Raw genomic sequence first — 22,014 nt, 5'->3', positions numbered from 1 at the left:
CAGAAACGGCCACGGTGACGAGTCGATGTTGCTGTTCCGAGCCAAGGCGGCCGCGCTTGGATGCCGCAGGACTGGAGCAACTCGTGCAGTTGTGAGTCTCTCCGCAGCGCTGGGCTCAGGCTCATAAATCGAGAAAGATGCTGATGGGCAGTGCCCTGGGGCGGTGCTCTGGGGCACGCATATATTGCATTCAAGATCCAGAGCGGATCGATCAATGTCCTCAAAACAGGGTGGCCCGGTTTGTGCTCTAAGCGCTCTAAGATGGCATACCTCAAAGTCAGGGGCGGAGAAACGGAAGAGGGTACGCGAGAGGCGACGGGTTCAGGTTCGGGTCCAAGATTCGAGCACCGGTGTGGACGACTGGTTTGGAATGCGCAGGGGGACAAGTCGGATCGACAGAAGAACAAGCCGCTACTACACCGAAGGATGAGAACGGGGGGGGGGAGCTTGCATGTTTGCAGATAATTGAAGCAAAGCAAAGCAAAGTGAATAGGGCCGCGGTGGGACCCGACAGAAACCTCCAACGGAGGAGCATACAGGGGCGCAACAGGAGATTGTGGTTGTGACGGGCCAGGAAAAAAAAAGGGGGGGGAGGGGCGGCGGCAGTCGGACAAGAGTTGCTGCTGATGCAGGCACCCGATCACTTGTAGCCAAAGACGTTGAAGATGAAATGCACGATGATCAAAATGATGGGGTTCCAGACGACCATGTACCGCAGGGCATCTAGCAGGTTGAGATACAGGATCTGGGTGGTGTCCCAGGGATTGCGCGAAAAGTCCTGTAGATCGACCTTTTCTTTGCAGTACGGACAGCAGTCTTTCTTGCCGATGATGGTCCAGCCCCTACATCCAGAGACATGCAGTGATGCCGATCAGAGTCGATCCAGCGAGGCCTGCAGAGTTGTGCCCTGCCAGTCGCATCCGGCAAAGTGTGCCGCACAGAGCCATCGACAGCATGTAGAGCCGAGCATTAAACCGCTGAAATGGTCACTAATCTCCGCCGGTACTCACCGAATGCAGGATTCATGGTAGGTGTGGTCACAGGTCAACTTGTGCAATTTCCCGTCGTCGCCAAGAAGGCCAACGCCAAGCCGATAACCCGACCGCAGAAGCTGGGCCCAGATGGTGGCGGGGTTGTTGGGCTCTGCGAGGCTGGATGCCCCGATCTCGATGGGGCCTTTGCGAGGGCGGGCAGCAGTAGCAGCAGCAGTCGAGTCGAGGAGACCGGTACTCTCGCCGCAAATTGCACAGACGTCCTGGTGGAGCTGCTTGTGAGGAATGCCCTTGGGATTGTAGTAGCCGATCTTGGTGGCCATGCGATCGGAGAGCCTCTCGACAAAGTCACGGCTGAGGGTGCCGAAATACAGGCCGTAGAAGATCAAGACAATGCCGCGCTGCAGAGACGGTGAGAGCATTGGTGAGCGAGAACAGACAAAGTGCCGGGATGGCTTTGCCGCAAGGATCAAGGTTTGCAGGATGGAACGTGGATGGTGGATGGTGGATGGTGGATGGTGGTCATGGTTTACCTGGACAATGAGGGACTCGCCTTCGATGTCGACGCCAAAGAGCAAGGCGGGGATGTGGAAAAACGCAGCGGCAACGATGGCATAGCCAAAAATGCCGATGGCATACGAGATCGAGTAGATCCAGGCATACCAGTTGTAGACCAGGCCTGGGGTCGACGAGCTGAGCGGCGACTCGTATGCGCGCTTGACAATGAACGAGTTGGCGACGGAATAGAGGGCCCAAAAAAAGAGATACCGATAGGAGCCGCTCCGGAGCCCGATTAAGGGAGGTATAATCCAGAGACCGATGAGAGTGGCCCAGTTGAAGGAACGCGGATGGAACTTTTTCCACGACAGGATCGCGATTTGCGAGGTGATGAGGGCAGTGATCAAGATGAAGGCCATCTGGGCGTGCTGCTGCTCGTGGCCCTGATGCTCCTCCATCTGTCGCTGGTGGTTCTTCAGCATCTGGATTTCCTGCTGGGTGAGATTCCGGCCCTTGTACTCGTCAAAGTGATCGTGGTAGCCCTTGGAGGTTGTTGCTGCCACGGAGGCTGATGTCGCCACGGAGACTGCTGCTGCCATGGAGGTGGCTGCCGCCATGGAGGTTGCTGCTGCCATGGACAATAATGACGAAGTTGGAGAAGCCATGGTGAAGCCGAGAACAACGGCCAAGAGCGGAGAAGAATGCAGAACGGATACGATCGGCAGAGATGCGCGGCGCTCGGCAGCAACGGCGATACGGTCGAGACAGGGGGTGGCAGCGACAGGGAGGCCGCGGGACAGCGATGCGAAGGGGGACAGCGACGCCGGTCTGGTGAGCAGGCAGAGGAAAACGCAAAGAGCCAAAGCCAGGAGCAGACAGAACACCGTCGGCGGGAGAGCCGAGGCAACCGTGAGGGTCCGAAGAAGACAGCGCGGCGAGGAGCAGGGCCTTCACGTGCTTGCGCGCGGCGGCTTGTGTGCTGAGTTTGGCGTTGGACAGGCAGAGTTTGGGGCGGCGAGACGCAGGCGGCGGGGCGTGTGGGAGGACGCGGAGATGCCGAGGAGATGCATGTTATGGACAGGATGCATGCTGTAGACAGGATGCATGCTGTGAACAGGATGCGTGCTATTAACAGGAGATGCATGCTCTCGACGAGGCGAGTACTCATGCTCCCGCCAAAGATGTTCTCCGAGCGAGCTCATCGTTGGAGAGCATCGGGCTCTGATTGGCTGCCCGCCGCGCCTGGCCAACTGCCTTTTCTGGCAAGGCTCTCCGCTGCCGACTGCGCTCGCCCGAAAAGGCAATGCCACCGCGTGTTGGGGTTGTGGCGCCGCGCTCGATCCGGCTCGATCCGGCCTGCCTTTTCGGGCCGCGGCGGTGGCACACTCACAATCAGCCTGTGTCTGGCTGTCCAGACAGGCGCGTGGCGGTGGCGGGCTCTGCCGCTTGTGCGACGCAGCGCAATCGCCCAGCGCGAGCCAGGGGCACGCAGCGTGTGTGGGCCGGGGCCAGACAGGCGCGCACAAGGGCCTGCTCATGTCGCACCATAGCGCACCCTCGACGCGGCACTCCACACACTCTGCTGCCCGCGCACAGTCTTCGTGGTTACACGTGTGTCCCCTCGCACACACACACACAGCTGCACCGCCCGCACACACACAGCGGCGGCCTTGCCCAACACATGCTCTGTCATTTCCTTCGTTTTTTTCACAACGCCGTCTTGGCTCTTGCCTCCCCGTCCATCCTTTCATCCGTTCGCTCGTCCGTTGATTCACTCACCCGCCCATACTCCATCTGTCCGTCCATCTCGCCATCGCCATCGCCGCCGCCATCGCCGTCGCCGTCGCTGCCGCTTGGCCATCATCGCAACTGCCCCGGCCGTCGACATCCGCCTTCGTCCAGCTCACGCAGTCCCATCGCCCACCAACAAGCCGGCCGAGTCGCCACCCGCTCGTCTACTTCCCAGCCGTCGCTTCAACTCGGATGCGGTGTCTTTCCTTCCACCGCATCCCCACCAACTCACTCCCGCAGTAGTCGCCATCGGCCTCCTCTAAGGGCTATCCGCCAGCCTTCCCCCTCCGTGTCCGACTGTGCAATTACCGGTTCCTTCCCGCACATCCCTCCCCTGCGTCTGCTTCGTCGCTGGATCGCCTGGAGCTTGGACAGTCGCTCGTCTCCCATCCCAACCACTCTCCAACAGAAGCGCATCCCTCGCATACCGGCCGTGCACCGAACGCCGTCGCTCGAACCTCTGTACTCAATAGCCCTCCTCCGTCCTGGATTTTGTCTCCTCCGTCCGACCATTGAGGTTTTGCGCCCAACCCGTCCTAATCTAATCACCGCCGCCCTTCCCCTTTCGCTGCAAGCATCTCATCCCCATCATGCTGCTCAAGGTATCTCGCCGGACCCAGCCGGCATCCATTGCTTGCGACGTGGCTCTCTCCTCCCCCTTCTCGAACTCGGACACCAGCTCCGGTCTGCCCATCAGCCCGGCCCTGCCGCCAAGCCGTTTGTCGCGGGCGCATCAGGGCTTCCACCGAAACGAAATCGAATCGGATCCGGCCCTGTGGAAGACTCATGTCATCAGAGAGGTCGTCCTGGATATGGTCAACAAGGAGGTGGTCTGCTACCTCGTCGACCACCAGACCGTCCTCCGTCAATACATGCATCCCAGCTGCTTCTTCCTGCTCAAGAAGGCGCTACGGGCGCTCTCCAACCCTGCCCTCTACTATCTCGACGCCGACCAACCGCCGGGCTCGCCGCCTCCCGAGCTCCACCTCCCCGCTCCCTCGGCAAAGGCAAAACGCTCTGTGTTTCAAGAGATCAACTCGGAGATCCTGGAAACGACGTCGTCTGTTCTTCCGTTCCTGGTGCATCTTCAAAAGCCCCAGCCGCGGCCGCCCAAGACTCCCCTTGAGATCCGAAACGAGGTCTTTGCCAAGGTCCGCTCCGACCTGTTTGACATCTATCGGCGCTTTGTCCTGCATCCCTTCCTGAAGCGGCAGCTACCGGCGTCCTACCAGCTCTGTATGTATCTGGTGCCATTAGAGCTCATGGGATCGCGAGCAGGACAAACGAGGGATCGGCGTATGCGGGTTTGCGGATTTCTGCAGTCGTGCAATCGTGCAGTCGTGCAGTCGCGCAGTCGTGCAGTCGTGCAGTCGTGATCAATGCATCTGCACATCGTCCCTGCTCCTGTGCGGTATCCACCTCCACTTGCATATCCATCATGGCCCATCTAACGCAGCGTCTCGCCTTGTCGGATGTAATCCCGGTCCAGGGCTGGCCAGCAGCAATGTCGTCAAGTTCGAGCGCCGGATCGCCGAAATCGATCGCTCTCTGGACGAGTATGCAAAGATTGCGATCCAGATCAAGACAACCCTGTGCAGGATGCGCACTGCCTTTGTCGACCACGTTCTCCAGATCTCGCCCGACTCGATCTTTACTCTCGAGACGATTCCTCCAACGCCCCTGGCGACCCCCACCCTAATTGCCCAGCGAGCCGACGACGTGCCCAGTGCCCTCGAGCCTGCACCAAACGTTCTCGACTCGCTACCTCCCCCAGCCATTGTGGTTTCTGAGGACTCGCTAGATGTGCATCCGCCCGCATCCGTGCCCGAGTCGCTGGCCCAAGCTGCCGATCTCTTGGAGAGCAACGGCGCTGTAGCCGCAGCTCCTCCGGCACCCGATGGCGATGATGTTGCTACTCCTCCAGCAGCTCGTGCAAAGCCTGCCAAGAAGCGGCTCAAAAACCGCCAATGCTTGCGCGTCATGACCAATCTCGCCTCTCAGGGACAGTGGGTCATGACCGGCTCGCCCATCGACGTCGAGGCCGATCTCAGCAACGCCCCCAGCGAGGATCTGAATCTGGCTGCCATCGACAAACTCGTCAGCAGGTTCAGCGACAGTATCCGGGTCGAGTTTGAGGATCTCGAGGAGCTCTCCGACGCCTTTCTCAAGGGTGTGTATCAGGATCTCCAGACCGATGTGGCCCACATCAACAACACGCTGCTGTCAATCCAGAACAAGATCGACATGGTCTCTCGCGCACCGCTGGACCGCGGCGCCTCCGGCATCCTCCCTGCTTCCGATGGGGCGGCAGCAGCCTCAATCGCCCTTGCTCCGCGCGATATCATCCACGCCGTAGCTTCGACCCGCACCTTCAAGCTGCACGAGTCGAGCCCCGAAGGGATCACCATCGAGCAGGGTCGCCAGTACCTCGAGGAGCTATCCATGGCTCTGCTCATGATTTGCTACACGCGCGATTTGGTGCAGGACGAGCTCAAGTCTCGAGAGGACCGACCCAAGCGGCCGCTGTCTCGCCCAAGCCTCGGCAACATCACCCTCGGCAACCCCAACTCGCTCATCGCCCCTGTCTCGCTGGCCACGGCAAGCGGCCTGGCGTCTTTCTTTTCGTCCATCTTCACTGGCGACGAATCTCATCCGCCCTCTCCAACCAGCCGATTCTCGCTGTTGCGTGCCCCGTCTCCGTCGGTGCCGGCGGATGCGAGTGACTCACAACCCTTGACTACTGACAGGCCCCGACGCAAGTACCGGTTCACTGCTGCGGGCGAGATTGAGATCCTTGGCACCCAGAACTTTATCAGCTGCTACGAAGTCGTGTGCGATCTGCTGAGCCGGATCCGCGAAATGAGAAACGCGGCAACGACCCGCAAGATCGAGGCGCTTCAGGTGAGCGAGCGGACCGCAGCCCTTGAGGTTGTCAGGATGCATCACCACCGTTATCACTGGCCGGTCAGCGAGCATCCGGAACTTTACTTGCCATCATTCTCGACGGCCACTTGCAGCGCAGCAAGTAGCCAAACGAGCAGTGCCTTGGATGGGCAGCCCGTGCATGCTCTTCTGACTTGCTTTATCGCTTGGCTGTCTAGGGCCGCGAAGTGTGGAAGCAAGAAGCCAAGGCTCTCGTCAGCGAGACCGAAGAGCGTCAGAGACGGCAGCGCGAACTGCTCGAAGAGAAGCGAAACCGCATTGCTGAAATGGCACGCCAACAATCCCAGGCCATGATGCGACCACCACAGCGGCGGCTCATGTCGCTGCTTCAGCAATCGCCCATCCCTGGTGATGGCTCATCGTCGCCTGGGAGCCAGCGCGCTTCTGGCCTGACCGAGTCGGATCAGATTGCTGTCACGATGGGCTCGCCACCCCTGCCATTGGGCTCGCCACTGATCAACCCGGTTACGACTCCGCCGCCGCCGCCGCTCGAGGGCTTCCTCTCCGAGATTGAGCGCAAACTGACCAAGCCCATGACCCAGACAAGCGGGGCCGAGGTGCCGCCCAGAGCGGACAGCATCGGCGCGGTGGCATCGCTTTCCTCAGAAGGCGATCTCTCCACGGTCAGCCCAGACTCCAAGCCTGGCTTGCCTCCCAGTCTCGTCGATGTCCCTGTCAAGGAGGATGTGCTTTCGGCTGTCGCCAACGAAGCTGAAGCTGGTCTGGCATCGCCTTCGCTGCCCGATTTCTACGTGCCCTCGCCAACTCAACGCAACCTCGATACCGAGATCGAGTTGTCGCTGGCAGAAATGGACTTGGCCGAGTCCCAAGCCGTCGCCCCTGCGGCCGAGACGACGGCCTCGCCCGCATCCGAACTCGACCTTGTCCTTGGACACATCGTCAGCACGAAACTCAATGCGCCGCTCCCCACCGGGATGGTCGGTGTGTAGAGCCACCTCAACTTCGGCCTGTGGTTTCCCAATCCCAACGAACCTTGCTTTGGATGGATCGATTCCCTCCTCCCTCCTTCCCTTCGCTCCTTCTTTGCTTTGGTTGTTTGCCCTATCCTTCTTTTTTTTTTGTCGTTTGTTGGTGGTTTTTTGTCGATTGCTTTTATCCTGTGGTTGAACCCGCTCGTGCTGATCACTGGCACTCATTCACTGCGTTTTGACATTTTGTCACTTAATAATGCTGGGAATTCTCGTTCCCGAAGCAGCCCATACCAGCTTTTATACATTTCTGCTCTCAACGAAGGGATGGAAGGAGGGGCTTCTCTTGCTTTGTCTGATCCTGCTGCCTGTTGTCCTGATGTCATGCCGACCCCACCTCGCCCTTCCTTTCGGTCTCGAGTTCCACCCTCCCCTCTGTTGTGCGTTTGAGCAGGCTGCTCCTTTTGACCAGTCTGAACATGGCCTGTTTGTTTGTCGGGCTGATGAGTCGCCCCCTTGAAGCTTTCCCAAAACGAAACAGGACATCCTGTTTCGAGTCAGGGTTGTCGTGATTTTCTGGTCCTGAATACACTCCATCCATCGCCCACAATGACCAACCCGTGTGCTCAAGAGAAACATGGCGAAGTGGTGCCAGGATCATGGCAGGCGCCTGGCACATTGGCCACACAATATTCCGAGTGTCCTCTTATCCTCCCTTCCCCGCTCTTCGTCTTCGAAAGGGAGGGAGCTCCGTGATACGCACATATCATCGTATTGCACAACCTCCTGGCGTTTGCTCGCCTTAGACAAATCAACCCACTATGGTGCTGCGAAACGGCTATTTGTTGATCGAAGAAAGGCTTCCCTTCTTGATGTCGGTGGCAAGGACAATCTCGTTGATATTCGTTTCGAGGACCTGGACGCAAGTCGAGGGCGAGCCAGAGACAGGGAGGGAGAGGTGAGTATCAGAGGCGTGCTGTGAGGAAGGGAAGCCGGTCCGATTGCAGCTGGAAGAGCATGACAGCACCGACACCAATCCAGCGACTATCCACCCACCAGTCCGCCCGAAATAACCTCGCCAAGGACTTGCAGGGCCTGTAAGAGAACCAAAAGTTAGTCCATGGTGTCCGGCGAGACCTACTTGAGCGATAGAAGCTGCCGCATCTCAAGCAGGAAACACGGACAGTATTGAGTCCTAGATACCTCGTTTGGCCGGAAGATCTTGACAGCGGAATCGATTGGGCACGACAGCCGATCCAGGTCGTCCCATTATTTCCGGTGGTTCAGCAAGAATTAGTTTCATGTGCGAGACACCGGCACTGGCTTGACCATGCGGGGCAGGCTATCGCCTCCGACCCGTTGTTCGCCGTCTGCGACCCAGTCTGCGGCCCAGCTCACAACCATGGTGCTGTAGCAAGAGCACATACCAGATCCAGCTCGCATACGTTGGTGAAGATGCGATCCAGCGACTCGACAAAGACTTGGATCAAGTCCAGGATTCCGAGCTCGCTCTCGGAAGAATCGACCACAAAGCAAAAATAGAGGGCTGGTCAAGGACGATGGGGCCGAATTAGGATGAGCAGCACACCGACGCAGCCCGGTTAGCCCAATCGAAGCCAGCTCGTTCACGTTGTCTGAGACCAGAAGGCGGATGACATGCCAATACACCCAAAGGGATCTCGCAGTTTGCCCTGGCTAAACTTACTGGCATAATGCTTTGTAGGGTCGATGTTGGTGGGGCGCGAGCAAGGCATGGCGTGAGCAAGCATCGGTGTCGTTGTCGATTCCCAAGCTCGGAGAGGACTCATGCCCTCTCCTCATCGCAAAAGCGAGCGTCGCCGGACAGGTCGCCAGCTCAATCTGATCGCCCTGGCCACTCTGGTCGCTTGGCAACCTACTCGGTAGATGATTTTGGTGTCCTGCCCGCCAAGCAGGGCGCTTCCTTCGAGAAAGTTGCAAATGTTGTCCGGCCTAGCAACAGCATAGCCGGGGCGACAATGAGTCTAAGCGCTGTGCTGATGTCATCGAATGGTCAACTGCACCACTCGCCAGCGGCACGACACATCTCAATTCAACTTCTGTAGCAGGCGCTTGGATCGTCGCTGCATATCCGCTGATGCCCATGCTTCGCCTCGGCGCTGGCGACTCACCGCACGCTGACGAGTCGGTAGATCTCCTTCAGCAGATCCATTTGCACTTTGACTTCCTGCAGACACAAGTGGTGAGCATACTGTCTGGATGTGCGGCTCGCTCCAAAAGAACTTGCAGGTTGCGCATGCGCTGCCGAGTCCGGCGGAGACTGCCGCTGCCGACGAAACCAACGATCCCCCGTCCTTGAACATCGAATAGCCACTGCAAGCGCTGGGCCCAGGATGCCTGCCCTTGTCAGCCGATCCATCGTACCAGCTGCTGGTACCACTGCGTGAGCCGCGGCGTGCCGTTGTTGTTGAATATGAGTGCTGCCTTGATTGCCATGTTCGGAGCCGGAGAGAGGGGTGGTGGATGGATGGGAGATTGGCCAAGGCTCGAACACAGCAACGGCAAGCATTTCGCGGTGGCGGGCAAAACCGTGGCGGATGCTGCGCAGCATCTCAAAGCCGGGACGGACCCACACACTCTCTGTCAGGACCAAGTGTTGGTCTGCGGCGTTGGAGAGATCCTTGGCCTCCAGGGGGGAACTGTATTATCGTCTACATATTGCGATCGGCAAAGTAGATGCCCTCGGCCGTGGCCCAGACTTCGTTGGCTCCTTGCGAGCCGGAGCATGCAATCTCGAGCTGGCCTGGGATGGGGTTGTTGAAGTGGATGCCCTTGTTGGCGCTGAGGAACTTGTTGGTGTCGACGTGCTCTGTGGGCGATGCAATCGTCGATGTGGCCGTCCGCAGGGCCCAGAACAGCACCAATAGAGGAGCATGAGGGCGATGCAGTCGCAGAGCAGGAACATAGTGGGCGGCACAGAATAGCTGACACATAGAAGCCCACCCAGCACAGCACCGATCGACCGTGCAGAGCAACGTCGAGCTGCGGCACTTACGCAGGCGGACCTGTGATTCTCGGAACCAGTACTTTTCCGATCGGTCGACGCAAACAACCCTCCAGTTGTCGCCTGGTTGTGGGAATCGTGGATGTGAGCTTGCAGTTCGAACGTACCTTCCCACTGCAATCGACTGTTCCAGCCCGACCATGTGTCGCTTGGCTAACACGGATTTGATCGAATCGATTCCCAGAACCTGTGGCATCGCGGGGCATCACGCGGCATCCAAAGGCTGGCGACCTCCCTCTGGGACATCGTACCTGTGTCGGAACCTTGATATGCAGAGACCTCCTGTTGGTTGCTCAGCGGCGATTGATGCATATGGCTGTGGAGATACTTTTTCGTTTGGAGATGCTGTTGGTTTGGTCAGGCCAAGGGTTCCAACGGGAATGAACAAGGCTCAGCATAGCGACGATAAACCGAATCGATACGATGCGAAGGCAGCAGCAGTAATCCCAAGTCAGCAGCCCTTGGTACATTGCCGGCCCTGTGGTCCTGAAAGTGATGGATGCCGATCTCCATCCAGCCGTGATATGACTGTTTGGGGGGGGGATTGGCTGGGCTCTCGAGGACGCAATAGGGCGCAATGTGGCCGTTGATGAGACACGATACGCACCTGTAGCCGGAAGTGGGATCCGCAGGCGATGCCGTCGCTGTTGAAGCCCAGGTGCAAATTAGCACGATGCTGCCTTGTCAACACAGATCTGCGTCTTCCAGGCGACTCTGTTGCGGAACTCACCCCCGCTGCAGACTGGCCTCGTCGCCGATGGCGGGAACCACCGCCCAGTACGAATTAGGATCGTCGCCGTTCTTGAAGCCCGTGACAGATTGCTGTCTGCTGCCGGAGCCATAGTTGATCTCGTGCGAATGCAGGCGATGATGGGAAGCAACGTGCCGGAGCTTGACGGAGCTGCCGATGGTGACCTTGCGATAGTCCTCCTCGATGACAAACTCGGGCTGCTTGGCGGCCAGAACGGCTGCAACAGACAGCACGGCCACGGTAATGTATCCAGCCAGCATCGTGGATAAGGCGGAGGAAAGCCTCGGAGCAGATGGGAACTGAGTCGATCAGGGCGGCTGTGGGCCTGGAGAAAGCAGGCAGCCTCTCGCTTGCCCTCGCCGAGACCGAGACGGGGCCGAGACAGGGACGAGACGAGACCGAGACGGGGCCGAGACGGGGTGTGCTGATTTGGCTCGCGCGGGAAACCCAGGGTCTGTTGGGTGGTGGTTGCCAAGCTGGTGGCTCGGATACTCCAGCGAGCTCCACAGCGGCACTCGGAAGGGCTGGACATCCCGTGAGGGTGCATATCGCAGGCACTTGTTGGATGCCATGGCTGCTGTGTGTCGAGGCGAGGCAAAACGGCATGCAATCGGTTCGGCAATCGGTTCGGCAATAACTGCACATTGTTCACCAGGCCTGCACTGCTCTCATTGCCAAAGTTCCAGACAAGAAACAATGCATCAGCTCATGAACTCAAGCCGCCTAACCGCATCGCCTGTGCGCATCGCCTGTGCGCATGGCTGCAACCGTTGTGGCGCTGCCGGTCGTGATTGATTTGGCTTGGGCACCCTGATTGCTGTACGGGTCTCGCACCCCGGAACATTTCATCCTTTGTCGGCGGCTGCGAGAATCAGACAGACCAAAGCACTCTTGGAGTCGCACCTCGGTCTGCTCAAATCTGCTCCCAGAGGCACTCTCAAATCAGGATCGAGTCGCAGTCGATGTCGGGAAAGCGAAGTAAATCTGGGAAGAAGGGCCGCAAGGGCTCCGGGGGTGCCGATGGTGAGCCAAGAACAGCGCCGGGCCCGACCAGGGAGTCGCTCTGCTGGGCGCATTTGTGCCTTCGCTCTGTCCGCTTGGTTGCCATATCTGGGCCGGTGCATTCTTTGGCCTGGTGCTGCATAGACGCTGCATCGGCACTACCAGGCTCATCATGCGGGTCGCCCCATGGACAGGTGGCGACGAGGGCCTAAAGGGCGCCGATAAAGCGATGCTGGACGAGCTATCTCTGGAGATTTATGAGATGAAGATACAAGATTACCAGGACAAGCTTATGCGCTGGTAAGCAAGCCCTCGCCCGAAACGCAACCAAGCCAGGAGCATCGCATGTCGCTTCTGGCTGCATCGGAGGCCACTCGAAGTAACCGCTGGAACGCTTATCAGCAAGCAAAAGTGCGACCAGCTCATTCAAGAAAACGACAGCCTAGCCAAAGCGCAATCCAAGTTCACACATGACAAGGTGAGGCCCGCTGAGCGCTGTGAGCACGGTGAGCGGCGACGGACTCGCTGGAGCTCGAGGCAACATCCGTTCGTGGGACTCACCGACCTGTGCCGGCCACGACAGCAAGACATTGTCGAGTTTCTGAACATTAAGGTCCAGGAGCACGAAAAACAAATCACAGTCTTGGAGCAGCGCATCGTGTCCCTGGACGACGAAAAGAAAGACATCAAGCTGAAAGCAGATATCCTTGTCACTCGTTTGTCGAGTTTGCTGCACCGCTGCCTGGCTGTTGGCATCTGTCTGTGGCAATCGCCCGAACCCCGCTCGTCTCCATCCACGTTCTCCCGCTCGATGTTCGTCCTTGACTCGACTGTGCCGTGCGACTCTTTCTTTTACCGGCCGAGCTCGACTCGCTCTCGCAAAACTTCAAAGTGGACTACGAGACCCTGAGCATGACTTGCGCCAAGTACAAGCAAGAGCTCGACCAGCTGTCCGACTTTCGATCCAAGAAGGTGGGCATGCAACCGGAATCGACGCTCGCCAACACATGAGCCTTGTATGATGGCGATTCGCCAGGATCGGTGGACATCGAGCGCTACGATCGGACAAATGTGTGCTTTGGCTCTCTGTCCACGCATTGACTCGGACACATCCCCTGGACGTGCAGGCAGACATGGAGCAGTCGCTTGTCAACCTGCAGAACCAGCTGGAGGCCAAAGACAAAAAGTTCAAGGACGAGATTCAAAATATGGAGCGCAAGATTCTACAGGACAAGGTTGTACATGGCTTGAATGTGTCTACTTGGATCTGATATCAAAACGTGTGCCACAAGGCTTACCGATCGGCTCAACCCACTTGCTCAACACAGAATCTGATGAAGAAAGAGATGCTGCAGAAAGTGAACGAGGCTGTGGCGAGCTTCCGGAGGGTTGCTGATCAGCAAATGGCCGAAGTATGTTGCAGCGCAATGGCGGGTGGAGAGTGCGGACCGAAAGGAAGGGACGCCCTTGTGATGTGTGCTGCTCGAGCTTCTCGAGGGCCCTCACAAACCGGGCCTCTATATGAGGATGCGACCACCCTTGATCTGAATCTCATCCACCCGACTGGCATCCCCAGACAACAAAACGAGCGATACGCGAGAACATGGCCATCACTTCGCAGCTCAAGAAAATGTCCACCAAGACAGTCGAGCTGATCTCCACCAACGAGGATCTCAACAAGAAGATGGCCAAGCTCAAGACCACCAACGCGCTGCTGGTTGAGTCGGAGCAGGAGCTTGCCAAGAAAAATCAAGCCAACCAGCGAGTGATCAAGATGCTAGTCGAGAAGCTGAAAGGTGAACTGGATTGATGTTGCTACAGCTGAGACATGCCCGCATATGTACACACGCCCCGCCATCACTGTCCATATGCGCATTGCGCTCGATTTGCTGAAAAGTACCCTGTCTCTCTGGCAGAAAGCGACAAGATGCTCGAGCTTGCATATGAGAGCGCTGCCCTCGAAGACCAGGAAGGCACGGGCTCCTTTGACCAAGGAGCCTATCAGGGAGAGAACGAATACCGGGGGAGCGATGACCAATACTTTGACCCGGTGGGGCCCGACGCTCGCCCGCAAGCTTTGCACATGGGCGATCGGCGACTAATGCATCTGTCTGTGTGGGACTTACCGACTGCACCGGTTTTTATCCGTTCACGAGCAACAGGACCACGAAAAGTCGATTGAAGAGCAGCAAGCTGAGGTCGCCCGTGATCTGGAGATCATCGTCGAGAACCTCCACGACCTTGTCGACGGAATCACCAAGTTTCTGGAGCGGAGCTTCGAGATCAACTCAGCCGAGGTCGTCGAGATGGATCCCCTGCTCATGTCGATCAAGATGGAGGCCGAGGACTTTTGGAGGAGGTTCGGAGCCTGCGCCGACTGAGTGCAAACGGATGGGCGAGCAAGTGACAGCGCGCAATGGCAGTGGAAGCGGGTGTGGGCTGAATGGCACCAACAGACATGCTCAAGTGGGCGAGAGCGTTTAATCCTTAGAATGTCCCGGTGCTCTTCTTGCTCTGGCAGACTCAACGTCATCCGATCGCAGCTCCAGGGGAACGCCAGTGTGGTAGGCATTTTAGTCTGTGAGCATAGGCCGTGTGATCCACTGTGTCTGATCGAGACCGCTATCGAATGGTCATTCTCCCCAGGTGCGCCTTGACGAAATCCCGTCCAACACATCCGAGCCCCACCACGAAGATATCGACAGCCGGGGTAGTCCCGAGCAAGGTTTGTGAACTCGCATCCAAAGGAGCCGCTAAGACCTGGAGCGATCCCAAGCTCAGGTCCACCATCTGGATGTCCACGATATCAAAAATACTGATATAAACGAGCTCGGGGCACTAATTATCTGGCGCCTTTCCAGTTCGCCCATCGTCGCAGCCGGCCTTGATGGAAACGGCACCGATGCCCGTCGCCAAGGTACCAGGGGTTCAGCCCGCTGCTGCCGTGACCTCACCAAGCACCAAAGTCAAGTCGATGCCACAGCGGCGAGCGCCGAGAGACCTGGCGCCGATCCTGGCCGTGATCAGCAAGGCCAAGGACGACAGTGAAGAGTTTGTTCTGGGCGGGATGTCTGCAGATCGCACCCGACGATCCGTCTCCACGCAGACCAGGCCGCTGCCATTTAGCGAGGTATGGAAGGGCAACCCGGCTGCCTTGCTACTCCGAGCCAGGCCCGCACCACCGGCAAGAGATTCTGCCGCATGCCCACTCGGCCGGTGGTATCAGCGGCTGTCCAGTCAGTTGATGATCGGTTGCTCATCCGCGGCTGTATTCTGCCATTTCGTTTCCGCTGTCGCAAAGTCCGTAACCTCCAAGTTCCTGCTCACCGATCTCCGTCCATGGGGCCCACCTGCTCAGTGCTTGCCAAAGAAGGGAGCTGGCCTCTTCGTAGCCAAACCGCTGCCCAAGCTTGCAAAACCCATGCAATAGCACCGCTCTTTGCCTGGGGGGAGACTGAGAGTGGCGCATCGACTGCCTGGCATGCGGGCCAGGACGGAGGCATTCTACAATACGATTATAGCATGGGTTGCTGTTCTCAGATACTCTAGACCGAGTCTAAATAGCTCAGACATTCAGTGCGCCGGCATGAGCGATACGGCCATGTCCATGTCCGTGTGCGCGAGGGATGCTTGACCGATTCCCACGACCGGCAACAATCATGTCGCATCCCGCCCTCAAGCCCAATCACGCCTGGAGACTCGCCCTGATGGGCTGATATTAGGCCTCGCTCGCGATCGCAGCCGGAGCGGCCAGGTTGCTGACGATCCGGGGAGCCCTCAAATTACGGCGAAACCGCTCGAGCTGCAATCCCAACCATCGCCATGTTGATCATGAAGAAGGGCAGGTAACGCTCGGATGCCATCCAGGCACCAACTGTCTGAGCCACGACGAATCGCTTGCTGCTTGGATTTGCACACGTCTGTTTCCTCGTTGGAACAAACCGATCCGGAGTTGCTCTGTGCCCTCATCGATTTCGCACCGATCCCCCAGCGGCGATATTCTCGCCAGCATCACCGCCGCGGTCGATGACACAGGTACGGCCATCGACAACCCGCTGCAACGATACTCGAGTCACGACGAGAGGTTCTCGCGAATAATACAGCGCTGGTGTGCATGTGCTGCGATGGAATGCGTTCCTTTTCCTCGAATGGAACCATCCTCAGAAAAGAACGTCAAGAAGCTCAGATCCGTGTGGGAAGGCTACTTTCGCAACCAAGAACGTAGGCATTTCGTCCACCCCACCCCGCACGCGGCAGCGGCGTGGTGTCGGTTTCGCCGTCTTCAATATGTCGACATGCTTTTATCGGCCTGCATTTGCTGAACGAAGCCCTTTCGGTTAGGTCTGCGCAAGAAGACACTCAAGCTCGCATCGTTCTTCCGCAACTTTGGCGATGCTGAGGGAGGATCGACACGCGAGCTTGTCCACATCATCTCGGACACGTTGCTTCAGTGTTCCGAGCTGAAGTTGTCCTCGGCCAAGGTGTTTGACCCGCTGGGTGTTCTGCCGGTATGTTGGTCGCGGCCACGGCTCCGTTGTTTCTGCAGCGGTATTGCGGCGCTGGTTTTCCGGATGAGCGTTGCGATGCTACCACGAAGCCAGTACCTCACATACCCCTCCCCCGACAAATCGGATAGGACATCACCCGCCGCGTCAAAGTCGACGTCAAGAACTGGGAGAGCTACTCGAAGGTGGAAAGAAAGTTGCAGTTGCAGCTGCAGGCGGCTGTATTGAAAGATCCCACCGCCGAAACTGTGGTAATAACTCTGCCCGTTGAAGCAGCGGAGCGTCTGCGCGAGAACCAATACGCCTGCGGCCGAGGAGGCACCCGGTTCCATCGTATTGCGATTCACCTGCTCGACGGTTTGGTTCAACTCAGGGTGCCCTGAAGAAGAACGCCGACAATGCCTCGCTCGCGGTCGCGAACGGAACCAAGAACGTGACGACCACGGCATCAGACTATCAGCGGGAAAAGTACAATTCAATCAAGGTGGGCTGTGAGCAACACCGGACGATACTGCGACCAGTCAAGTGGCAACTGCAGTACCTGTTGTCTCAGCGCCAGGACGAGCGTGCGAATACTCTACCCATCTGTCTGTCTGTCTGCCTGTCTCTGATCTCATATTCTTGGCCCGATCCACAGACGGCCTGTCTGCAGTTTCTATGGAACGAAATGACAACATGTGCGCGGCGCCTGGAACTTGTCTCGGCCGGGTAAGCCGGCTTGATATCGATGCAGGAGTCTGTGCGTTCGAGCATGTGCCAGCAACTATGTGCATGCCTGTGATTGCGGCGCTTTCGGCTGCCGCGCAGTAAACCCAATTCTCAGAACTCGACTTCCACTGCGGCGACACAGATACGAGCAGATTCACCGCACAACTGGCGAGTTTCAGGTACAGATTGCAGACATCGAAGGGGAGGTCGATTGCCTTGCCGTAGCCAGCCGCCCGGACTGACGTTGCCTACTTTGGCTGACCCAGGACATCTCTGGGACCTTGAAGAAGGTGCTGAATGCATACCGCGGGGCAACAATAGGCAGCATCGACTCGCCGACCTACACCACCAGGTCGGAGGCGTCGTCTCCGGCGCTGCGGAGTGCCACATCCAGTACGCCAAGGCTTGGGCGACGGACGTCCTCCGCGCAGAGCCGGACGATGTTGGGGTCCAACGCGGGCTCGCCGCTGTCGAGCAACTCGAATCTGAAGGACAGAGGATCGGCGTCGCCGATGAGAGCCAGCGACGATGGGTTGTCGCGCAGTGTTGCTCGCCAGGGCTCCGTCCAAAGGTCCAGAGATCGAGATGATTGACCGTGTGCCTCCTTGAATCGCCCAGCAGCCACCGATGTGGATCGAGCAAAGCGCAGTGGCGTCCGTGCTGGCCGGTCGAGCGATGGGCTCCAGCCCGTGGACAGCTTTCGTCGAGAGCGGGTGCCGCACAGAGTTGAACAAGAATTTATTTGATATTCATCAGATGAGCCCTTCCACTTTACATGGTCAACTCCATGATGGCGTTGACGATATCGTTGCCGTTGTTCTGGATTGAAAAACAAGCAATGACGAGAGGGATCGCGAGTCAGAAGCAGAGCACAGGAGGATGCAACAGCGGCGGTTCTCGGGGAACACCTTGTTTCAAGTATCCGTCCATCCGCTGCCTTACCTTGAGAGCCTTGACAGCCTTGGCCCGGGAAACGCCAGCCTGCTGCATGACAAGCTCAATGTCCTTGTCCTCAACGCCCTCCTCATCGACGGCCTCGTCATCGTCAGCCTCGGCCTCGGGGGCAGCGGGGACGACCTCCTCGGAGCTCTCCATGTCGGCGGCAAGATCGCTGGCCTGGAACTGCTTGTTGGCGGCATCCTGCTGGGCGCTGATGTCCTGGGCCTTGGACTCGCCAAAGACGATGTAGACTGCGGGGGGGGGATCAAGTTGGTCAGCACAAGGACACAATCAGGATGTCTCCGGTGGCAGGCATTCGGATCTGCTTGGGCCCAGAGTCTCGATTCTTGATCTTCTCGGGGCGCTCGGAGCAGCGTTGCAGCATACATACCATCACCAACAGACTTGTAGACATCGGGGCGGGCGATAGTGAAGATGATCTGCAGGGGGGAGATAATGGACGGCATCGTAAGATATACCAAACTAGCCGCTTTCGATGAACAGTCGCCCGCCAAAGCGGTTTTGATGAATAGGACACCCACACCCACACCCACACCCACACCCGCACAGCATCGGCGATCAGAGACGTACGTTGCGGGAGCGCTTGATGACGACACGGGAGATGTCGGTGATGGGCTTCAGGCCGAGCTTGGCCATAGCCTTGCGGGCCTTGGCTTCGCTGCGGCTGATGTTCTTGCCCTCAAGCTCGGGGAGTTCATCGTCGCTCTCGGACTCCTCGATGTGCTGCTGCTCGAGTCAACCGTAACAGGGGCGATCAGGGGAACCAGATGACCAGATCGAACAGATCGCACCAAGGAGAAACGAGGATCCGGACATGGCGGCAGATGATGAACATGAAGGGAGGGGGACGAGATGGTCAGCGAGGTGCCGTCTGACAGAGAACAACGCAGCAGCCACAGGACAAAAGTGGACTGGCCGACCCGGTTTGATCGGCGGTCCAGGCGTCCTTGCAAGCGTTGGTCGTTCATGAGCGATCTGGGCTGGCGGGTGCTTGGGGCACCGGACACAACTCCTCGTCCATCGGGCTGTCGCTGGCTTGGCGGTGCCGGTCACTGGCCGGGGCCCGACAGAGCAGCGTGGCCGAAATATGGCTCGGGTTATAGAACGGCGGGAGAGAGAGATCGCTACCTCCTGAACTTCCAAATCGTCCTTGGTCATGGCTGGCGGTGTGGATCACTGACAAAATGTCGATGGGGGGAAGAGAGAGGCGGCGCTCGGGGCTTTGAAGTCGCCGCAAATCCGGGATTGCTCGACGGCCATGACGGCGCGAGGCGGGAAGAAAAAACACAAGCCACACACGTGAGTGTGTGTGTGCACAGCGAGGCGAGAGAGCGAGCGAGAGGACAAGCGAGGGCGAGCGAGTGGACAAGCGGGAGAGCGAGCGAGAGGTGATATATATGTGTGTGGGAACGGTGGACTGGCTCTGTCGCTCCCAAGGCGATGGTGCTGGCTGCACATGGTCACAGCGGAGACTTGGCAGTTATATTATTCAGTATTCATAGCAATACACCGACAGAATCGGGGACGGGGCGGAAGAGGGGGTGATTACGGGGCGGACACATCGACCGATACCAGCGAGTCAAGGAGGGTCACAATCACAAGGAAAAGTAGATGCTGTTGCCGTTCTGGACACAACGGGTTCCGGGAGGCACAGCAAGAGAGATGGACCACGATCCAGAGTCGCAGATGTGGTAGGAGTTGTCATCGATGCAAGCGTAGGCGCCAGAGGTGCATCCGGACTGGGTGGGAACGGGGGTAGTGGTGGTGGTCGTAGTTTTGGCAGGAGTTGTGGTGGTTTTGGCCGGGGTGGTAGTAGTTTTGGTAGTGGTGGTGGTGGTGGTGGTAGTAGTTTTGGCAGGAGTAGTGGTGGTAGTAGTAGTAGTTTTGGCCGGGGTAGTAGTAGTAGTAGTAGTGGTGGTGGTGGTGGTTTTGGCGGGTTTGGTCGTGGTGGTGGGTTTGGTCGTGGACTTGGAAGCGCTGGTCTGGACCTGGCCGTTGGAGCTGACGGTGATGGTGGGGCGGGCGCCGTCGGCCAAGTACTGGCGTCCATCCTGGCTGGCTGGCACGAGGGCGAACTCCGGAATAGTGGGATAGCCGGGCAGGTCCGCAACAAAGAGCTGGGGACCGGAGAACGAAGTACTTGCACTGTTGACCTTGACATCGGCGCAGTTCACTGTTGCGGGCAGAGTGTTAGCGGCTCGATGTGCAAGCCAACGACAAAATGCCATATTTTTGATAGCATTCCTGCTCATTATTCGCGCCAGCAACTTACTGTAGTACTCGCGGTTGCCTTCGGCATTGATCCAAGTCCATGCAAAGACGGCTCGGTCGGCACCGGGGATGTCGGCGGGGACATCGATGGGGTAGTCGAGGCCGTCGGCACGAAGGCACTCCCGAATGACGGTCTTGAGGACAACCCAGTTCTTCTCGTCATAGGAGATGGCGAACTGACAATGGCCGCCTGGTTTGACATGTCGGGCGTAAGTGCACCGGGTGAGAAGGGCATTTGACCAAGAGTACTGATGGGTCCGCGAGCCGAGGCAGGCTTCAACACAGCACATGGCAGGAAGTGCGAGACCCAGGAAGAGCCAGAGTATGTGTTTCAAGTTATCGAACCTACCGTCATGGAAGTTGGCCCCGTCGGCAGGCAGGAGCGAGGCCGTGAAAGTGCTTCCGGCGTTAATCTCGAAGGTGACGGGGCCGGCTGGCTTGCCGCCGCAAGGGAAGGGGCGTCCGCTCGAGTCCAAGGGAGAGTTGAGATCATAGTCGATCGGGGGCGACTGGGCCGACCCTGAGAGAGACAAGCGGTTCGCAGAAGGGCAGACTCAGTACACCGACGAGACCTGGGGAGTTGCTGCAGTCCGCCTCCAGCCATACCTCTGGGAGCAGGCACCCCCATTTGCATGTGGGCGCTGACAGAGCCGACCAAAAGGGCCACGGCGAGGGGGAGCTTGAAGACGTTGAGCATGACAGGCCGGAGTAGTGGTGGTTGGAGCAGCGACTGGCCAAGAGGGAGGAGGCAGAGTCTGGATGAGGCTGTGGTGCGGCCCAAGGCATCCCGGGTCGAGCCCGGAGTACTTATGCCTCGGCGATGTCGCTGACATGGCCGAAAGCGGACTGTTGCCGCGGGTATTTGCCAGCGTCCTTTCTCTTTTTCTTCCATCCAGATGCCGGCGCGGACCGACGAACGTGAGCACCACGGTCAGAAGCAAGGCGGGCCCCGGCAGTGACGAGAGGCGGCATACGTTTGTGCACCACCACGAGACGGCAAGTGACCTGCCCGAAAGCAAGGACGGCGCCTGGCGGGGCCATGGGTGGCCCTTGTGACAGCACGGGAGAGGCCACCCGCTGTACATCCCAGCACAGCGGGTACAGTGTGGTATCGGCTGCTCAACCAGCCGCCCCTGAGGTGCAATTGTGCGAGTAACTTGCTGCCCTGGCCTTGTGGCAAAGCCGCTCGTGTGCCTTGCAGCACGGGCTGGATGCTCGGTCGAGCCCATCTGACCAGCTGCGCGGCTGGTGGAGGGCCGGTGGCAGACGAGACGGCTGCGTGGTTGCCTGGGGTGGGGAGGATGGAATCGGCGTGAGAAGGATATCGAGCGGCAGGTCGAGCAGGCCGGTGCTGGTCTGTGCTGGTCTGTGCTGGTCTGTGCTGGTTTGTGCTGGTCTGTGCTGGCCGGGACATGCAGCCAGCTTGCCTGGCTCCAAGTCGGGTGTCCATGATCGGTGTGGGAACATGGTTTTCAAGCGCAGGTTTCGCCTTCTGGGAGCTGGGCAAGATCATCGAGATCACGCGCATATCGCCATGGACGAACTTGCCGCGAAAATCGCTCGCTTTTTTGTTGCCTGCCGGGCAGAGTTCTGATGGGGATGCTTTTGGGCATGGGGATGC

At 58.4% G+C, this 22,014-nt stretch overlaps 9 protein-coding genes across 9 annotated transcripts; 4 read left to right on the top strand and 5 right to left on the bottom strand.

Annotated features, from left to right (window-relative positions):
- Positions 1-640: 640 nt before the first annotated feature.
- BJ171DRAFT_576584 (uncharacterized protein) lies at positions 641-2,089 on the bottom strand (the record flags this gene model as incomplete). Its single annotated transcript, XM_053113759.1, has 3 exons — positions 641-842; positions 1,011-1,393; positions 1,526-2,089. 3 exons carry the CDS (start codon positions 2,087-2,089, stop codon positions 641-643), a joined length of 1,149 nt encoding a protein of 382 aa, XP_052971879.1.
- A 1,619-nt stretch (positions 2,090-3,708) lies between these two features.
- BJ171DRAFT_7645 (uncharacterized protein) lies at positions 3,709-7,482 on the top strand. Its single transcript, XM_053115883.1, has 3 exons — positions 3,709-4,517; positions 4,771-6,182; positions 6,383-7,482. The coding sequence occupies exons 1-3, from the start codon at positions 3,872-3,874 to the stop codon at positions 7,172-7,174; spliced, it is 2,850 nt and encodes a 949-aa protein (XP_052971878.1). The 5' UTR covers positions 3,709-3,871; the 3' UTR covers positions 7,175-7,482.
- BJ171DRAFT_7613 (uncharacterized protein) lies at positions 7,294-7,726 on the top strand. The gene has a single exon (XM_053115880.1). It carries the CDS (start codon positions 7,413-7,415, stop codon positions 7,671-7,673), a length of 261 nt encoding a protein of 86 aa, XP_052971877.1. The 5' UTR covers positions 7,294-7,412; the 3' UTR covers positions 7,674-7,726.
- A 176-nt stretch (positions 7,727-7,902) lies between these two features.
- On the bottom strand, positions 7,903-9,666 carry BJ171DRAFT_485046 (AP complex, mu/sigma subunit). Its single transcript, XM_053109079.1, has 8 exons — positions 9,557-9,666; positions 9,304-9,359; positions 9,052-9,124; positions 8,859-8,868; positions 8,581-8,699; positions 8,357-8,374; positions 8,210-8,248; positions 7,903-8,069 (listed from the first exon to the last, which is right to left on the bottom strand). Exons 1-8 carry the CDS (start codon positions 9,626-9,628, stop codon positions 7,992-7,994), a joined length of 465 nt encoding a protein of 154 aa, XP_052971876.1. The 5' UTR covers positions 9,629-9,666; the 3' UTR covers positions 7,903-7,991.
- A 122-nt stretch (positions 9,667-9,788) lies between these two features.
- BJ171DRAFT_485045 (MIR motif-containing protein) lies at positions 9,789-11,238 on the bottom strand. Its single transcript, XM_053109078.1, has 5 exons — positions 10,927-11,238; positions 10,804-10,840; positions 10,448-10,541; positions 10,188-10,259; positions 9,789-10,001 (listed from the first exon to the last, which is right to left on the bottom strand). Exons 1-5 carry the CDS (start codon positions 11,205-11,207, stop codon positions 9,844-9,846), a joined length of 642 nt encoding a protein of 213 aa, XP_052971875.1. The 5' UTR covers positions 11,208-11,238; the 3' UTR covers positions 9,789-9,843.
- Positions 11,239-11,950: 712 nt separating this feature from the next.
- Positions 11,951-15,490, top strand: BJ171DRAFT_485041 (uncharacterized protein). The gene is made up of 13 exons (XM_053109077.1): positions 11,951-12,249; positions 12,352-12,427; positions 12,533-12,650; positions 12,806-12,921; positions 13,077-13,184; positions 13,278-13,361; positions 13,526-13,745; positions 13,866-13,999; positions 14,112-14,308; positions 14,471-14,513; positions 14,596-14,674; positions 14,811-15,079; positions 15,251-15,490. Exons 1-13 carry the CDS (start codon positions 12,122-12,124, stop codon positions 15,377-15,379), a joined length of 1,701 nt encoding a protein of 566 aa, XP_052971874.1. The 5' UTR covers positions 11,951-12,121; the 3' UTR covers positions 15,380-15,490.
- Positions 15,491-15,771: 281 nt separating this feature from the next.
- Positions 15,772-17,771, top strand: BJ171DRAFT_594810 (uncharacterized protein; the record flags this gene model as incomplete). Its single annotated transcript, XM_053114550.1, has 10 exons — positions 15,772-15,794; positions 15,941-15,984; positions 16,114-16,170; positions 16,291-16,457; positions 16,586-16,705; positions 16,828-16,938; positions 17,092-17,162; positions 17,305-17,341; positions 17,429-17,555; positions 17,707-17,771. 10 exons carry the CDS (start codon positions 15,772-15,774, stop codon positions 17,769-17,771), a joined length of 822 nt encoding a protein of 273 aa, XP_052971873.1.
- Positions 17,772-17,883: 112 nt separating this feature from the next.
- On the bottom strand, positions 17,884-19,323 carry BJ171DRAFT_485038 (NAC domain-containing protein). The gene is made up of 5 exons (XM_053109076.1): positions 19,251-19,323; positions 18,693-18,848; positions 18,493-18,541; positions 18,105-18,352; positions 17,884-17,981 (listed from the first exon to the last, which is right to left on the bottom strand). Exons 1-5 carry the CDS (start codon positions 19,278-19,280, stop codon positions 17,934-17,936), a joined length of 531 nt encoding a protein of 176 aa, XP_052971872.1. The 5' UTR covers positions 19,281-19,323; the 3' UTR covers positions 17,884-17,933.
- A 394-nt stretch (positions 19,324-19,717) lies between these two features.
- BJ171DRAFT_594808 (uncharacterized protein) lies at positions 19,718-21,153 on the bottom strand (the record flags this gene model as incomplete). Its single annotated transcript, XM_053114549.1, has 4 exons — positions 21,000-21,153; positions 20,743-20,913; positions 20,395-20,583; positions 19,718-20,295 (listed from the first exon to the last, which is right to left on the bottom strand). The coding sequence occupies exons 1-4, from the start codon at positions 21,088-21,090 to the stop codon at positions 19,718-19,720; spliced, it is 1,029 nt and encodes a 342-aa protein (XP_052971871.1). The 5' UTR covers positions 21,091-21,153.
- Between the last annotated feature and the right edge of the window lie 861 nt (positions 21,154-22,014).

This window comes from Polychytrium aggregatum (assembly GCF_025602895.1).
Source record: "Polychytrium aggregatum strain JEL109 chromosome Unknown BJ171scaffold_1, whole genome shotgun sequence".
NCBI lineage: Eukaryota > Fungi > Chytridiomycota > Chytridiomycetes > Polychytriales > Polychytrium > Polychytrium aggregatum.
This window is presented reverse-complemented; position numbering and strand designations above follow the sequence as displayed.

What these genes read in the sequence shown, in the direction of transcription:
- BJ171DRAFT_7645 (XM_053115883.1), top strand. Translation starts at nt 3,872, where the DNA reads ATGCTGCTCAAGGTATCTCGCCGGACCCAGCCGGCATCCATTGCTTGC. An exon ending in ACCGGCGTCCTACCAGCTCT is followed by an intron (nt 4,518 to 4,770) that starts GTATGTATCTGG and finishes ATCCCGGTCCAG; the next exon opens with GGCTGGCCAGCAGCAATGTC. An exon ending in GCAAGATCGAGGCGCTTCAG is followed by an intron (nt 6,183 to 6,382) that starts GTGAGCGAGCGG and finishes TTGGCTGTCTAG; the next exon opens with GGCCGCGAAGTGTGGAAGCA.
- BJ171DRAFT_7613 (XM_053115880.1), top strand. Translation starts at nt 7,413, where the DNA reads ATGCTGGGAATTCTCGTTCCCGAAGCAGCCCATACCAGCTTTTATACA.
- BJ171DRAFT_485046 (XM_053109079.1), bottom strand. Translation starts at nt 9,628, where the DNA reads ATGGCAATCAAGGCAGCACTCATATTCAACAACAACGGCACGCCGCGG. An exon ending in TACCGACTCGTCAGCGTGCG is followed by an intron (nt 9,125 to 9,303) that starts GTGAGTCGCCAG and finishes TGCTGTTGCTAG; the next exon opens with GCCGGACAACATTTGCAACT. An exon ending in AGGTTATTTCGGGCGGACTG is followed by an intron (nt 8,070 to 8,209) that starts GTGGGTGGATAG and finishes ACTTGCGTCCAG; the next exon opens with GTCCTCGAAACGAATATCAA.
- BJ171DRAFT_485045 (XM_053109078.1), bottom strand. Translation starts at nt 11,207, where the DNA reads ATGCTGGCTGGATACATTACCGTGGCCGTGCTGTCTGTTGCAGCCGTT. An exon ending in GATCCCACTTCCGGCTACAG is followed by an intron (nt 10,542 to 10,803) that starts GTGCGTATCGTG and finishes CCAAACCAACAG; the next exon opens with CATCTCCAAACGAAAAAGTA. An exon ending in AGAATCACAGGTCCGCCTGC is followed by an intron (nt 10,002 to 10,187) that starts GTAAGTGCCGCA and finishes CATCGCCCACAG; the next exon opens with AGCACGTCGACACCAACAAG.
- BJ171DRAFT_485041 (XM_053109077.1), top strand. Translation starts at nt 12,122, where the DNA reads ATGCGGGTCGCCCCATGGACAGGTGGCGACGAGGGCCTAAAGGGCGCC. An exon ending in CCAAGTTCACACATGACAAG is followed by an intron (nt 12,428 to 12,532) that starts GTGAGGCCCGCT and finishes CGGCCACGACAG; the next exon opens with CAAGACATTGTCGAGTTTCT. An exon ending in GCCGAGGACTTTTGGAGGAG is followed by an intron (nt 14,309 to 14,470) that starts GTTCGGAGCCTG and finishes TTGCTCTGGCAG; the next exon opens with ACTCAACGTCATCCGATCGC.
- BJ171DRAFT_485038 (XM_053109076.1), bottom strand. Translation starts at nt 19,280, where the DNA reads ATGACCAAGGACGATTTGGAAGTTCAGGAG. An exon ending in ACGATTTGGAAGTTCAGGAG is followed by an intron (nt 18,849 to 19,250) that starts GTAGCGATCTCT and finishes TGACTCGAGCAG; the next exon opens with CAGCACATCGAGGAGTCCGA. An exon ending in TCATCAAGCGCTCCCGCAAC is followed by an intron (nt 18,542 to 18,692) that starts GTACGTCTCTGA and finishes TCCCCCCTGCAG; the next exon opens with ATCATCTTCACTATCGCCCG.